At 47.1% G+C, this 15,511-nt stretch overlaps 1 protein-coding gene across 1 annotated transcript; it reads left to right on the plus strand.

Annotated features, from left to right (window-relative positions):
• The first annotated feature begins 530 nt into the window (after positions 1 to 530).
• Positions 531 to 15,162, plus strand: Actr1a (actin related protein 1A). Its single transcript, XM_048338355.1, has 11 exons — positions 531 to 684; positions 4,796 to 4,860; positions 6,944 to 7,019; positions 7,727 to 7,852; positions 8,343 to 8,467; positions 10,418 to 10,634; positions 11,291 to 11,383; positions 12,107 to 12,281; positions 12,386 to 12,447; positions 13,259 to 13,299; positions 13,466 to 15,162. Exons 1-11 carry the CDS (start codon positions 637 to 639, stop codon positions 13,566 to 13,568), a joined length of 1,131 nt encoding a protein of 376 aa, XP_048194312.1. The 5' UTR covers positions 531 to 636; the 3' UTR covers positions 13,569 to 15,162.
• Positions 15,163 to 15,511: the final 349 nt, after the last annotated feature.

A 15,511-nucleotide genomic window follows, 5' to 3' on the forward strand; every position in this document is an offset into this window, starting at 1 on the left:
GTTTTCCTCTTTGAAAGTTTACACCGGCCTTGGGAACTTGTGAAAGAATAAATGACAATGTAAGTTCACAAGCTAAATTTAAGCTACTTGTTTTCGTTTATTTTGTGTTAATCCCCTATGTGTGCGTTTTCCTTCTGTTAGTGTGAAGAGCTAGGAAATATTTATTGATGTCTTCTAGACCCAAATAAGTTAATATTGTTGAAATGAAGGAGTAGCAAAGTGGCAAGACCCATTCTAAATATCCAAGAATCACTGACCAATCCAAAACCAACACAAACACATAAACACTTGAGAAGACTCCACACTTCTGTATGTATTGCGGCGAATCCCTTCGAAGGAACTACAAACTCAGGTATACCACACAATCAATCAGCGTCTCTAATTCGGAGAGACTACGAACTCCGAAGCACCTCACGTCGGAAATATGCGACGCAGAGTCCCTTAAACTAGGCGCGATTCTGAACATGCTGGCGTAAACCGGGTGCAAGGCATGCTGGGGTTTGTAGTTCTTCGGTGGCGAGGTCGGGCCGCTCCCCGGACGTCGTGTACCGGTGGCTAGACTGCGCATGCGTTTCCGTGGCGTTAGCATCGGACCCGGCTGGCAGTTCCTTCCTCGGAAGGAGAGATTCCTCTGCTATGGAGTCCTACGATGTGATCGCCAACCAGCCTGTTGTGATCGACAACGTGAGTTACATCCCTCCTATTTCTGTAGGGACTGGAACTGCCTTCCCCCAAAAGATCGTTTTCTGGGTTTCAGTCTGAGCCGCCGGCTCTTTGTCACTGGCTGGGCCTGTCAGGCGGGTTCAGCAGCCGCCGCCTTGGTCCCTCCCCGACTCATAGTGTGCAGGCTGGTGGCCCGCTACGAGCCGTGGGATAGAGAACTCAGGGACCGACAGAGACCAGAACCGTAGTCTGAGTGGGGTCCTTGGGCCCTTGGCTGGAGGGGTCTTTACTGCTCTGTGAGAGTCTGGTGCTCGCCCTCCTCGGCTTCCCATCACTCTATTGGCTTGTTGGCCGTCCATCTTTGTCGACAGTCCCGCCTCTGGGCCTTGCCGGATGAGGGCAGTACTCTGCAATTATTGGCTCGCGTGCGTGTCGCTCTTCCGGCCGCCATTGTGTTTTCCCCCTCTGAGGGGCGGGGTGGCCCTCTAGGACGGTGGGGATTGGTTTCGGGGCGTCTTGTGTGGTAGAGGAGACGGGAAGGAGAGGGCCGGCTGCTTGGGTGGAGGACAGCCAAGTTTCCTTCCCTGCGAGCCGGAGGGGAGCGGCTTAGTTTAATATTACTGGGTGGGGCCCGAGAGTAGGGTGCCTGAAATGGCCATAGGATTTCAGTTGTTTTGTAATTATAAATTATAGCTAATATAGGTCAAGAAAACAGGAAAGCGACAAAGCAAGCGGAGAGGGAACTTTCCTATTTGTTGGTAGTTAAGAATGCCAGTCTTCAGAGAGAAAAACCTCAGGGACAGCACCCAGGCCCTGAGTTCAAAACCCAGAACTAGCACCAAAGGAAAAAAAAAAAGAAAACACTGTAAAAAGAGGGGTGGGAGAGCCTGAGACACCTATTTTTAAGGTGGCAAATTAGGTGCATGGAATTGTGCATGCGTGACTAAAGGCCCACCCACTTCTCATTTCCATCCAGTCTTCCCCCTCTAGGAATGCCCGGTGTTGCCAGATCTGATTTTTCAAGAGAAGCCATAAATACTAAATATCACAAACAATCTCTCATTTGTAACTGTTGGCAGTTACTGTAAAAATATTGAGAGGTACACAAAGTAGATTAGTTGCTTATGGCTGGAAAAGTGTGTACAGGGGAAGAATGACTGCTAATGGCTACAAGGCCTCTTTTTGGAGTGATGAGAAAGTTCTAAAATTATCATAAGTTAGTGGCCAGATCTTGTCTGAAAAAGAAAAAAAAACCTAAAAATTAGATGGTGATAGTAACACAACTCCTAATATACTGAGAGCCATTCAATTGTGCACCCTAAGTGAGTAAATTATATGGCATTTGAATTTTATCTCAAAAATTTTAACTGCTTTCTGGGCCAAACAAGATACATCTTGAGGCCAAACAGTTAACTCATATTGTAGAATCTGTAGCCCCACGCCTTTAAAATGTCCTTTCCCTTTATAAAATGGGAAACAGCAAGCTTCTTTCCCCATGTGTCAAAAATAAACAAAAAATGCTTAAGATAAAATTTGTCCAAGCCACAAGGCCTACAAGCCAGAAGAAACTGGGAAAGCTCTGCTGAAGGAGTCACTCTTCGTTTGCCTGCATCAGAACAATAATTGGCAGTGATGGCTGGCAGCATACTTAGGTCCTCCTAAATCAAATATTTAATGAGACTACCTGTTCAAGAAGCCTCTACAGATCATTTGTTTACTTAGCTTTGCCAAAGTGAATACCAAAAAGGTGGCAGCTTATTAGCCTGGTACACGATTCCTTTTGTAAATATTGTTTACAGAAATGGATATGATTCCTTTATATTCTCTTGCATACAGCAATGAGTAACTCAGACATCTTTTTTCTCCACTGATTCTTCCATCAAGTGGCCTGGCAGGCCCAGTGGGGGCCGGAGGATCAAGCTGGTTCTTGTTCCTTTTTGTACATCATTCTCCTCCCTGCTTTTGCTTTTTCTGCACCGCCTCTGCCTAAGGCTGCTGGCTTTCCAGTCACCCATTCAAGTTCCATATTTTAGGTTTCCTTTGCCAGGCATTTGTGTTTGATTTTAACTAGTCAGCTAGCATCTATTGATTGAATGCCCAGTAGATGCCAGATATTGCTGATGTGTGAAGTCTCTGACCCCAAGGAACTTGGAATGAAAAGAGACAAAAATGGGAACCATAAATTCTAATGGAAATCAGAACGAGATGCCTACTATGTTGTAGTACAGATAATGGTGATTTGCCGAGAGAATTGGAAGAGAATAATCAGCTCCAACTGAGAATTATTCTTCAGGAAGATGACATAATATTTATTTGATCTGGGCCTGTTATATTCTTGCAAGGAAGGATAGAGGAGAATAAATGAATCTGATGTCTCCATCTACTTCATTATCCAGACTTTAGTCTTTTGCTAGCAAACTAAAAATCAAACATCCTGGAAAATTCTCTTAAAATATCCAGATCTGAAGAACAGGTCTCATCTTTATTTTTCTTGTCTTCAGTATCTGCCAGGAAATCCAATTCATCTGTTGGTATCACTACAGGCTGGGGAAAGCAATGAGCAGTCATTGGAAGCTTGAGCTAACAAGTTCCCAGAGTTCTCTTGTAAAGTGCTGTTCCCTCTTGTCCATGCCATGGTCTCAGAGCCCTAAGGCTTGCAGTAGGTTCTTTCTCCTTCCTAGTCTTTCAATCTCAGTTTACAACTGTACTCTTCCAGGCCTTTTGGTGTATCCTCCAGGCCAATGAGATTTCACTTTGTCTTCTGTTTTCTCTCTACAGAGGTGCCTGCTCTCTTAGAGAACTGGCTGGCCCTGCTGTCTTCATACTGCTTTCTGTCCTTCAGGCACTTCTCAGCGCGTCCACCCTATCCTGTCTTGCCAGGGGCAGGTACCAGGATAGCCATTCTGTCAGACAGAGAGGGAGCCAAGCCTGTGCTGGGAAGCCTTTGATGAAAAGATAATTTTGGCTGCTTAGCTAAATGTGTTCACTGCTTGCCATGTGGGATCTGGTGAAATATCACAGTCTGCCCTAGGAGAAATGGTTATGAAGGGGAAAGGCTGACGCTAGTTACATAAGCAAACTGCAGACTGCGGTTGGAAGGGTGAGTGTATCAGATATGGTGATAGAAGTTAAGAGGGAAGACAACAAGGTGTATCTGCAAGCAATATCAGACCTGCACAGGGTGGTGCCTACCTAGAACCAATGTTTACCTAAGTTGGGCCTTGGAAAAAATGGGCTTCTTTCCCCATCCAGCATACCAAGAATATCAGAGTGGTGGGATAATAGGTCTTTCTCTTCTCAGACAAAGCTTTAGCCTTCTCTTTCCCATTAGGAATCCAAGGAATAAAACAAAAGTAGTAAGAAACAAAACAACAAACCTCACAAAACATGATGCTCTGCTTCTGTGGTAGGAACCAGATAGCTTGTGTTCCAGCAGAGTTAGCAACAAGCTTGACTGTCCTTATGATGAGTCTGTTGTAGCATCCTGGAAATAAGGAGAGTTCAGGCCTGAGCAGGGAAAGTAGGTTGATAGCATCCCATGCTAGGAGAACAGAAAGAATCACATTTCCCATCTCCATTATGTTCCTGAGCTCAGCTGCTTCGATGTTTCTAGCACTGCCTCTTCTCAGGTTTCTTTTCTCTTCCCTTTATTAATGTTATTTTTCATTCCCAGAGTAAAATATGTTCAATGTAGAAAAGCAAAAGCCTACAGAAAAGTCATACAATAATATATAAACTGTGCAGAGGAAATCTTTCTCATCCCCAGTCCCTCATCCTTCTGTGCATGTGTAGTCAACTTTCTCTAGGCTCATGCAAATGTATTATTACATGCAAATATGAGCACTCTCTCCTCCCCCCGCCCTTTGCATATTTTCAGGTAGAATCTTCCAGTCTACACTCCAGTCCACCTTCCCACATAGCTGGGATGACAGGCACTACCATACCCAGCTCTTTGCATGGCAGTCTCGGCCTCTCACCTCAATGGTCCTACTCTCTGCCTTACAAGTCGCTAGGATTACAAGCAAGAACCATTGTGTCTGGCTGTCTCTCTTTAATGACAATGGAACCATATAATACATGCCTCCTCTTGGTTTAGTGATGGTTCTGACTTGTCTCTCTCTTCTCTCCTCAGGGATCCGGTGTGATTAAGGCTGGTTTTGCTGGTGATCAGATCCCCAAATACTGCTTTCCAAACTAGTAAGTCACTCCATAACTTAGTCAGGACTTTGGGAGTCTTGTCAGCTTTATCATGGGGCCTTCTCTTTTAGAAGGAGGAACTCCCTAGTCAGCTGTACTCAGAGCAACCACAAGCAAGGGACATGAGTTAGGTTTGGAATAAGCAAAGGAAACAATTGAGACTTGGTACAAACTGAGAGGTACAGACAAGAGATCTCTTTATATTAAGTCCAATTTTATCTGATGCCACAAATTTTTTTTTTTTTTTTTTTTTTTTTTGGCCAGTCCTGGGCCTTGGACTCAGGGCCTGAGCACTGTCCCTGGCTTCTTTCCGCTCAAGGCTAGCACTCTGCCCCTTGAGCCACAGCGCCGCTTCTGGCCGTTTTCTGTATATGTGGTGCTGGGGAATCGAACCTAGGGCCTCGTGTATCCGAGGCAGGCACTCTTGCCACTAGGCTATATCCCCAGCCCTGATGCCACAAATTTTTATCACAGGGACATCATTATTTAATGATTGCCTTTTTCTTTTGGGTGCCAGTACTGGGGCTTAACCTCAGGGTCTAGGTGCTGTCCCTCAGCTTTTTTGCTCAAGGTTGCCTCATACCTGTACTTCTGGGCTTTTTGGTGGTTAATTGGAGATAAACACTCTCCTGTCTGAGTTGGCTTTGAACCGAGATTCTTAGATCTCAGCCTCCTGAGATTTGCAGACATGAGCCAGAATTACAGGCATGAGCCACCAGTGCCCAGCTGACAACTGTCTTTTTTATGGAGCTTTCTTTTTAATTTATTTTATGATTTATTTTTTACTCTTTTTTTTTTTTTAACTAGTCCTGGGGCTTGAACTCGGGGCCTGGGCACTGTCCCTGAGCCTCTTTGTACTAAAGGCTTGCACTCTACCACTTGAGCCACAGCACCACTTCCAGCTTTTTCTGAGTGGTTTATTGGAGATAAGAGTCTCATGGACTTTTCTGCCCTAACTGGCTTTGAATGGATTCTCAAATCTCAGCCTTCTGAGTAGCTAGGATTATAGGCATGAGCTACTGGTGCCCAGATCAGAGCTTTCCTCTTAAGGCAGAGAATATAAGCAAGAGATAGCATAGAGGTTTCAGGAAGGTCTTTAAGTAGAAGGAAAAGGAAGAAAGCTCTCTTCACATAATAGTCTCACTTAGTAGAGGTTCTGGAAAGGAGCTAATGTAGGTCTAAAAAGAGGAAAAAACAATAAGTTGCAGTACTGGAAATGGATCCCAGGATCTCATGCATGGTAAGCAAGTACTCTACCACTGAGCTACACTCTAGTCCCCAAAGGATTTTGAGTTAACTATTCATTAAAAAAAAATTTTTTTTGTCCAGTCTTGGAGCTTGAACTCAGGGCCTGAGCACTGTCCCTGGCTTCTTTTTGCTCAAGGCTAGCATTATACCTATTGAGCCACAGTGCCACTTCCAGCTTTTTCTGTTTATGTGGTGCTGAGGATTCTAACCCAGGGCTTCATGCATGCAAAGCAAGTGCTCTACCACTAGGCTACATTCCCAGCCCCCATTTAAAAGTTCTTATTTCCATATCTCTCTTGGTCTATACACATTACAGAAAAAGAAGAACTAAAGATACAGAATCTTCTAAATTTTGTTTAATAATTTGCAAAACTATAAATATAACAGTTTTCAAATAACTTCAGATAATTTGTGTTCTCTATAAGAAAGAATTATAGAAAACACACAAGTAGAAGAAAATAAAAATCAACTGTAACCAGGTACCAGTGGCTCATGCCTCTTATCCTAGCTACTCAAGAGGCTAAGACCTAAGCATTGCAATTCAAAGCCAGCCCAAAGTTCACCCAGTCTGTGAGACTCTTTGTCACAGTAAACTACTCAGAAAAATCCAGAAGTGTCACTGTGGTAGAGTGCTAGTCTTGAGCTAAAGAAACTTAGAGACATTGCCCTGGGCCAGAGTTCAAGCCCCAGGACCGGCAAAAGAAAAATAAAATCAACTGTACCCTCACTAGTCAGAGGTGCACACAGTAGAATTGGAGAATAGGTATGCATCTGTACATATTTTCTTCCTATGTCTTCCCGGAAATGAAATGTTCTTGCCTGCTGTCTTTTCTAGTGTGGGCAGACCCAAGCATGTTCGTGTCATGGCAGGAGCCCTTGAAGGCGACATCTTCATTGGCCCCAAAGCTGAGGTAATTCATAGACCCACAGAAGCAGCCCCAAACCAGCAGAAGACTCATTATTCATCACAGAGTGAAGTGTCCTAGGAAGTGGACATAGCCATGAGTATAAGAAGCAGTTTTCTCCTGATGCCCCACCCCTTTGTTCCTCTCTTTGACTTGTTTCTCCCAGGAGCAGCTTCTGGACTTGAAGAACTGTCTAGAACCTCATGTTGGGAACTAGAAACCCTTCTTGTGTATTTTGTCATTGCCTTATCAGTGATCAAACTAGCTTGGTTATGTGTTTGGCAAAAGGGACTAAGAGAGAGGATCCTGGCCAGTGTGCCCTAGTTCTGGCAGAGCCCCAGGCATCCCTAGGGAGCAGAACAACAGAATCATTATTGCCAATTCTCGCCCAAGTACTGAGGCCAGAGGTCAAAGCCAGGAGATTTGGTCCTGAAATTAGGCAGTGAAGAGTCAACCTCTTATCTCTTATATTGGAAGGTTATGAAAATGCTAAAGGCCTCTACTTTGCAGCTGCTTGGACAGCCAGGGCAGTGTGCAGAATATATTAAAGAAGCTTGGAGAATGGGTACTCTCCCTCAGCTAGGAGGAGAGCGGTGGGGTAGCTCAGGAAACAGGCTCTTGTGGAAGTGATATGGCTTGCACAACCTGAGCCTGGGAGAGTAAGGTCCCAGGCAGAAGCTGACTGCTGCTGCATGATTGCCCTCTGCCTACAGGAGCACCGGGGGCTGCTGTCCATTCGCTACCCCATGGAGCATGGCATTGTCAAGGACTGGAATGACATGGAGCGCATCTGGCAATATGTTTATTCAAAGGACCAGCTGCAGACTTTCTCAGAAGAGGTAAGAGCCCTATATACAGGTCCCTCTTCCCGAGATGATGAAGATGATGATGACTCCTGCCAAGAGCATTAGGAGACTTGCATGTGCTAGGCCATTTATTCTCACACCATTCCTGTCAGATGTAGATAGTATACTAAGGCATTTCAGTATTAAAGTAAGTTTTCCATTTTGAAAGTGTTTTTAAACTATTTTTATCCTAGCAATTTAGAATTTAACAAAACATTCTCAATAATGGCAGGTGTAGGGGTATAGGGGTCTATAGAAGAATCCTGGAAGAAAGACAGAGGGTGGAGCCGAGGACACAGGGAACTTTAATGGGATAAGAATGTTAAAAGTTGAAAAAAGCAACTTGGGCAGGGGTTGGTGACAGGGTGAGTTTCCTTTTTTATTTTTGGAGAAAGTCTGACAGGTCTCTTGGGCTCTCAAGCAGTTATAGGAAGGGCTTCGCCCCTGGCTTCACCTTGACTGCTCCCTGGGTTCCTTTCAACAGCATCCTGTGCTCCTCACTGAGGCACCTCTAAATCCAAGGAAAAACCGAGAACGAGCTGCTGAAGTGTTCTTTGAGACCTTCAATGTGCCAGCTCTTTTCATCTCCATGCAAGCTGTGCTTAGCCTGTAAGTAGCATCCTGGCTGGTTTCCCCTGGCCTCTCTGAGGGAAAGCAGTCCCTTGGCCCAATTGAAACTGCCTCACCAAAATTGATTCAGAGGAACGTAACCACCTCTAGCTAGAAAGTGTTCAAGCCAGTAGGAAAGACAGAAACTGGATACTGAGGCTTCTCAGCAGGTTTGGCACCCAAGCCTCCCTGCCTCATCTGCTGACAAGGCCGCTTAATGTTTTCAGGTATTTATTCAGTATTAAGCTCCAGGTGCCCTACTAGGTTGCTGATGCAGTCATGGTACAAACCAATACAGTCCTGTCCTCACAGCCTATCATTCCTGCCCTGTTTCCCACTCTATCTCAAACCTGCTCTGTCTCCTGGAAGATTCATACCTGAGTGACTTCCATCAGGGTACAGGATGTGTTTGACCCCCATTTAACAAGGAACTTAGGACAACAAATTACATTGTGAGCCAACATTTAAATAAACACTTATGAGCTAGGAATGTAGTAGCTTAGGGGTGGAATACTTGCGCAGCATGCACAAGTCCTTGGGTTCTATCCTCCAGCACCACAAAAAAATATAAAGATTAAGCAATTTCACATCCAAACCCAGATTTACAGCCTCAAGGGTGTGGGGGACAGGAAGGTCTGGTACTACTGGGCCTGCATTCCTATAGGGCAATACGTCAGCCAGAGCTGGAAGCAGCTGCCATAGCAGAAAAGTCTTTGCAAACTGATTTTACCACAGTCTGCTCCATTCCCTGTTGTCCTCCCAACACTGAGCACTTAGTGTCCATTGCTACTTATTTAACAACTGGGGGGCTGGGATGTAACTCAGTGGCAAAGCACTTGCCTAGCAAGTACAACATCCTAGGTTTGATCCCCAGTACAAAAAAAAAAAAAAAAAGACACCCCCCCCCCCCACATACACACAGTTAAAACAACTGGGGTTTTGCCCTCACAGAAGTACCTATATCTGAACCCTTACCTCTACCAAAAGAGAAGAAACTACACATGGACCTAGAAGGTCATGTAAGGGGAAAAAGCTAGTTATAAGTGAAAAACTCTTTCTCCTTTACTCACTCACTTTCTCTCAGCATTTAGTTTTTTTCCTCTTGTCCAGAGTTAAAACTACCCATTAAGGTAGGTCCCAGGGCAGTTATCTGAGACTGAAAAGCTCACTACTCTTCAGGGAGTTGGGAAGGGACCTTGGAGAAGATCAGCAGTATCAGCCCATTGGAAGGGCCAGGAGAAAGGCAGCACTAAACATTAATTTAACTGACATTCAGCTTTAAGAAGTAGGTTTTAGCCAGGTGCTGGTGTCTCAGGCCTATAATCCTAGTTACTCAGGAGGCTGAGATCTGAGGATAACTATTCAAAGCCAGCCCAGGCAGGAAAATCCATAAGAATCTTATCTCCAATTAACCACCAAAAAGCCAGAAGTGGAGCTGTGGCTTAGGTGGTAGGGCACTAGCCTGGGCAAAAGGCTCAGTGCTGCCAGGCGTAGGAGGTCCTAGCTACTCAGGAGGCTGAGATCTGAAGGTCAAAGGAGGAAAGTCCTTGGGACTCTTATCTCCAATTAACCACCAGAAAACTGGAAGTGGTGCTGTGGCTCAAAACGGTAGAGCCCTAGCCTTGAGCTGAAGAGCTCAAGAACAGTGCCCAGGCCCAGAGTTCAAGACCCAGGACTGGCACCACAAAAAGGGGGGTGGGGGGTTCTCCCACCAAGCCTTGTTTATAAAAGGGGGGAAGAAGAGAGGAAAAAGGGATCTAAAGGAGTATGGTGGAGGAGTTGAAGTTTTTCAAAGTACATGAACACATCTATGGAATTGTCACAATGAGACCCCTTGTACTATAAGTGTAAGCTAATAAAAAATAAAGTAAATAATCTTCTGACTAACAAAGTAAAATGAACCCACTCTGAGGAGGCAGGGATCGGTGATGATTTGTTCCTTTGCTTCAGTTATGCCACAGGCAGGACCACAGGTGTTGTGCTGGATTCTGGGGATGGTGTCACCCATGCAGTGCCTATTTATGAGGGCTTTGCCATGCCTCACTCAATCATGCGCATTGACATCGCTGGCCGAGATGTCTCTCGCTTCCTCCGCCTCTACCTGCGTAAGGAGGGCTATGATTTCCATTCATCCTCTGAATTCGAGATTGTGAAGGCCATAAAAGAAGTAAGTTAAGTGCTTCCCATGGTCCTAAGAGTGGTATGGAGGATGTCACATTTAGTGGGATGGGCGAAACTCCTATCTGGGGATCCTGAATCATGCTCCTTTCTCCCCAGCAAGCCTCCTGGCAGCTGTGTGACGTGGTGGGGCTCTCCCACTGACACATTCTTTCTGAATGCTGCCATCTTGTGGGGGGGAAGGGAACTCCTTCCACTCCTAAACTTGGTGATGAGTACAGTGCTCATTGCTACAAATCATATAGGTTCTTTGATACACATGGACAAGTCAGAATGCATTCTTTATAAGTAAATAGGACCCTCCTGCCACCTATGGCTGAAAGAAAAGTTTTCAGCTAGTAGTAGAGACCTAGAACCTTATGAAAGGTAGAAGAACAATTTGTAAGCCTGGGATAATTGTAAGATTGTAGTCTCAGACCCAGGAACCTGAGAACCATGTTTTCAAGCTTGCCTATCAGGAAGATTTGAAAAGGTAAGAATTCATATCCTAAGCACCACCTAACACAAAACAGACACAGCTTTTATGACCTTTGAGCAGTCTCTATGGATGAGCCGATTTCTGCCACAGCATATCACTCCCAGGGGACTTTGACTGTGTGTGTATAAGGTTTCCCATCAGTCTGACTGTTGTTCTTGGTTCTGCAGAGAGCCTGCTACCTGTCCATAAACCCTCAGAAGGATGAGACGCTAGAGACTGAGAAGGCCCAGTACTACCTACCAGATGGCAGCACCATTGAGGTAGTGGCTGGACCTCTTCTTTTTTCCCCCGCAGTTCCACAAAAGCTCTGGGCCCAGACTCCCCATGAGGGCCTGATGCTGTAGAGCTCCTGTACAAGGAAGCAGGGGTTGTCCCTCTGTGTGGAGGGGAAGCAGCTCCAAAGGAATTTTCCTAGGTCAAGGTGAATGGGGAAGTAGGATGGTTAGTGCTGTCTTTAACCACTCCTGGGCCCGGTATAGAGAAGTTGCTGTTCTCTGGAACTCCCGTGGACAAGAAGTTTCCACAAGTGAATGGCCAGAAGAGCAGAGTGAAGAAAAAATGTAGCATCTTCCCCTCTTCATTTTTTTTTTTTGCCAATCCTGGGGCTTGAACTCAGGGCCTGAGCACTGTTCCTGGCTTCTTTTTGCTCAAGGCTAGCACTCTGCCACTTGAGCCACAGTGCCACTTCTGGCCTTTTCTATATATGTGGTGCTGAGGAATCGAACCCAGGGCTTCATGTATATGAGGCGAGCACTGTGCCACTAGGCCATATTCCCAGCCCCCCCTCTTAACTTCTTAGAAGCCCTATTTATTACCAGAAACTATCCTTCTACTCTAGGTCCTTAATATACAGGGTCTGTCTTGGGCCTAACCCTCATAGGCACTTTGTTCCTAAGAAGTAGGCACAGAGGTCTCTTCTGATCCCACTCCTAGGGGACCTCACTTCCAGCCCCAGTGTTTTAAGCTATTCCTTCACCCTGCAGATTGGTCCCTCCCGATTCCGAGCTCCTGAGCTACTGTTCAGGCCAGACCTGATTGGTGAGGAAAGCGAAGGCATCCATGAGGTTTTGGTATTTGCCATCCAGAAGTCGGACATGGATCTGCGGCGCACACTTTTCTCCAACATTGTCCTTTCTGGGGGCTCCACCCTGTTCAAAGGTTGGTTTTTGCTCTGAGGGCCCTTGTTCAGGACACATCCGGAGTCCTGCTGAACTCAGATACCCAAAGAATTGACTCAAGAGTCTTCTTTTCTGTCCCTTTAGGTTTTGGAGACAGACTACTGAGTGAAGTGAAGAAACTAGCTCCAAAAGACGTGAAGATCAGGGTAAGAGCATGCTGGGGTGTAAGGTGGGTTGAGTTGGGCCTGTAAGAACTTGGAGTGCCTGGTGAGGCCCCCCTCTAGCTTTGCCCATGCTCTTCTGGTAGCCCGGCTCTTGAGGCAACACCAGGTGACTCCAAGCATACTTCCTGACCCTGACATTCAGGTCTGCCCAAGAGAGGGCCCATTCTCCTTCTCCTCCTTCACTCAATAGACAGTTCCTGCTGGGCGCCAGTGGCTCATGCCTGTAATCCTAGCTACTCAGGAGGCTGAGATCTGAAGATCATAGTTCAAAGCCAGCCCAGGCAGAAAAGTCTGTGAGACTCTTTTCTCCAATTAACCACCAGAAAACCAGAAGTGGCACTGTAGCTCTAGTGGTAGAGTGCTAGCCTTGAGCTGAAAAACTCGGGACAGCACCCTGGCTCAGAGTTCAAACCCCAAGACTGAAAAAAAAAAGCCAGTTCCAATAGCCCAGTAACTGATGTAGTAGGGCACTAGGCTAGTGTCCCACTGTGGTCCTTCTGAAACAACTGATTGACAAGCGATTGATTTCATTGCCACTGTGCCCAAGTGGCTCCATGCAAACAGCATCTGCCATTTCAGTATGCACTGAAGGGAGCTGGCTGCCCCTGGAGAGGAGGGACCCTGAATGAGAGTGTAGTTCCTGCTGGGGATCTGCTTCCCCTTTGAGTGTCAGGCTGGGCACAGACTGATCACAGGTCCAGCAGTATCTACCCCCTCGTCCATTGAGACAGTGTTAGAGGGCAAAGAGAAGGAGATAGAGGTCTCAGGCTCCTCTTTGCATACGCCTTTGCAGATATCTGCACCCCAGGAGAGACTGTATTCTACATGGATTGGGTGAGTAGCTTGTCTGGGGATAGGAGTGGAAGGGAAAGCATGAATTAACACCTCCCGCTCTCTACCCTGTCCATTTAAAGAAAGGCTTTCTCTGGTGTCTGCCACCAGGAAGCTGGCTGGCTCCATTTTGCCCTCTCACTGCTGCTTTGGCTTCCCTCCACTGCAGGGGCTCTATCCTCGCCTCCCTGGACACCTTTAAGAAGATGTGGGTCTCCAAGAAGGAGTATGAAGAAGATGGTGCCCGATCCATCCATAGGAAAACCTTCTAATGTTGAGACATCTTCACCTCTCTCTGAAGTTAACTCCACGTTAAAACTCGCTTTCTTGAGACGGAGTGTTTGGGAGGAACTGCCTGTGTGTGTGAGTGCGTGTGTGGATACGAGTGTGTGAACATAATGTGAGTGCCGTGTGGCCCAGGGATCCTCAGGCCCAGAAAGGACGATGAACTACCATGATGGCGACGGCCTCAGGCCTGGGGTTGACCACTACCTGGCCTGTCAGGGACCCCACTCCTTCCTCAGCTGGGCTTTTGGCTGGCTGTGTGAGGCTGCGGCTACCACCATAGGGAGACCTTGCTGCTGCCCTTCCTAGGCTGGGCTGGCCCCACCCCCCCCGCCCCCAGGGTGCCCCGAGGCCTGGAGCAGTGCCACCTCCCCTCCTTCAGCATTATGCTCTCCATGCCTCTGGATCATGCACTGAGGACTGGGGCTGGGATTCAGTTCTGATTGTGTTCTAGTTTGGGTTTCGGTGGCTGGGAAACCACTCAGCAGTGGGTACAGAGACTCTCGGGTCAGGAGAGAGCAGGATAGCTTCCCACCCACCTGGGGGGCCAGGACTACACTAGGCATTTGAGGACAGCAGGAGTCTGACTGGCTACAGACTGGCTCTTAAGTGCCAGTCCCATCCAGGGGGGGCTTGGGAAAGCTTAAGAAGGGGCCTGTTGGCTCCAGGTCCTGTTCCTTGCTTCTCATCCGTCCTTGTTGCAATGCCATCTTAAGTTTTATTTATTGAAGTGTTTTTTTTTTTCAGTAAGCAGACTGAGGGGAGTAAGGGGGTACGCTGCCTCCTACTCACCAGTCACCGTGCTCATCCTGATGTTTACATCACCTAGGCTTAACGTAGCACCCAGGGCCCACCACTCCCTGCTGACGGTGAGCTGATGAGCTGACAATATGTATCCGTAGGCCTTGGGGCCCTCTGAGATTGGAGGCTATAACACTCAAAGGCACCCCACCAGCCTCTTTGGTTCTCCCTCCCCCACTTGCTCACTGTCCTGGAACCAACAGGCTGGTTGCTAGAAATGGGAAAAGGAAAAGTCGTATCATTTGGCAGAGGCCCCTTTATAGGGAGAAATGTAGGAATCCTTAGAGAATGCTGCCATTGACCACGTTGCCTTCTGTCCCTCCAGCTGACCAGGACTAGGTTCAAGGGGCAGAGCGGCCCCCTCTGAGTTGATCATGTGCCACTCCTGATTTTGGACCTGTTTGGAAAGGGTCCAGACCAAAGTGCCAGGAGCTCAGGCCTTGGTTCCTAGCCACTATCTAAGGGCCTTCAGTCCAGATGGTAGAAAGCTGGGGAGCCTGTCTTCACTGGCATCTTCACCTGAGACACCAAGCCCCACTCCAGGCCCAGGTTCCAGGCAGTATTCTCCCCCACCCCACGCCGTCCTATGACCAAAGGCCCCTGGCACATGTGGGCCAAGCAGGTGTGTGTGAAAGCGATGTGGCGACCTGTGGACTGCAGTGCGCTTAGCCAGCTCACCTTCCTTCTCTTAGCCCAAGCCCGTCCCTCGCACAGCCTCGCACAAACCACGTTGCCTGGTGGGGCCCTGTGTACTTAAATAAAGTCGTTCCAATAGACATATAGCTGGCCTCTTGTCTGTAACCAGTGTTGAGTGGGAAGAGGGAGGAAGCACAAATAATAAAATGGAGACCAGGCCTGGTCTGTCTTCTACCAGGCACCATTGTACCAGAAAAACATGACCTGGCCAGGCTGTAACCCAAGCCCCAATCTGTTGGGTGCTTGAAGAGAAAGTGCTATTCACACCAAAGTCAAGAATTGAGGGTCTGCCAAGTACCACTGGGACACCCCTGTAATCCTAGCTACTCAGGAAGCCAAGACCTGAGGATCAAGGTTCAAAGGCAGCTGGGCAGATAAATCCCAGAGATTGACTGGTTGATTGACTGATTTTTTGCTGGTCCTGGGGCTTGAA

The sequence above is a fragment of the Perognathus longimembris genome, chromosome 2 (assembly GCF_023159225.1).
Source record: "Perognathus longimembris pacificus isolate PPM17 chromosome 2, ASM2315922v1, whole genome shotgun sequence".
Taxonomy (NCBI): domain Eukaryota; kingdom Metazoa; phylum Chordata; class Mammalia; order Rodentia; family Heteromyidae; genus Perognathus; species Perognathus longimembris.

Excerpts from the sequence above, each read along its gene's own strand:
- Actr1a (XM_048338355.1), top strand. The coding sequence starts at position 637 with ATGGAGTCCTACGATGTGATCGCCAACCAGCCTGTTGTGATCGACAAC. Across the intron at positions 4,861-6,943 it reads AAATACTGCTTTCCAAACTA|TGTGGGCAGACCCAAGCATG; the intron begins GTAAGTCACTCC and ends TGTCTTTTCTAG. Across the intron at positions 12,448-13,258 it reads CAAAAGACGTGAAGATCAGG|ATATCTGCACCCCAGGAGAG; the intron begins GTAAGAGCATGC and ends ACGCCTTTGCAG.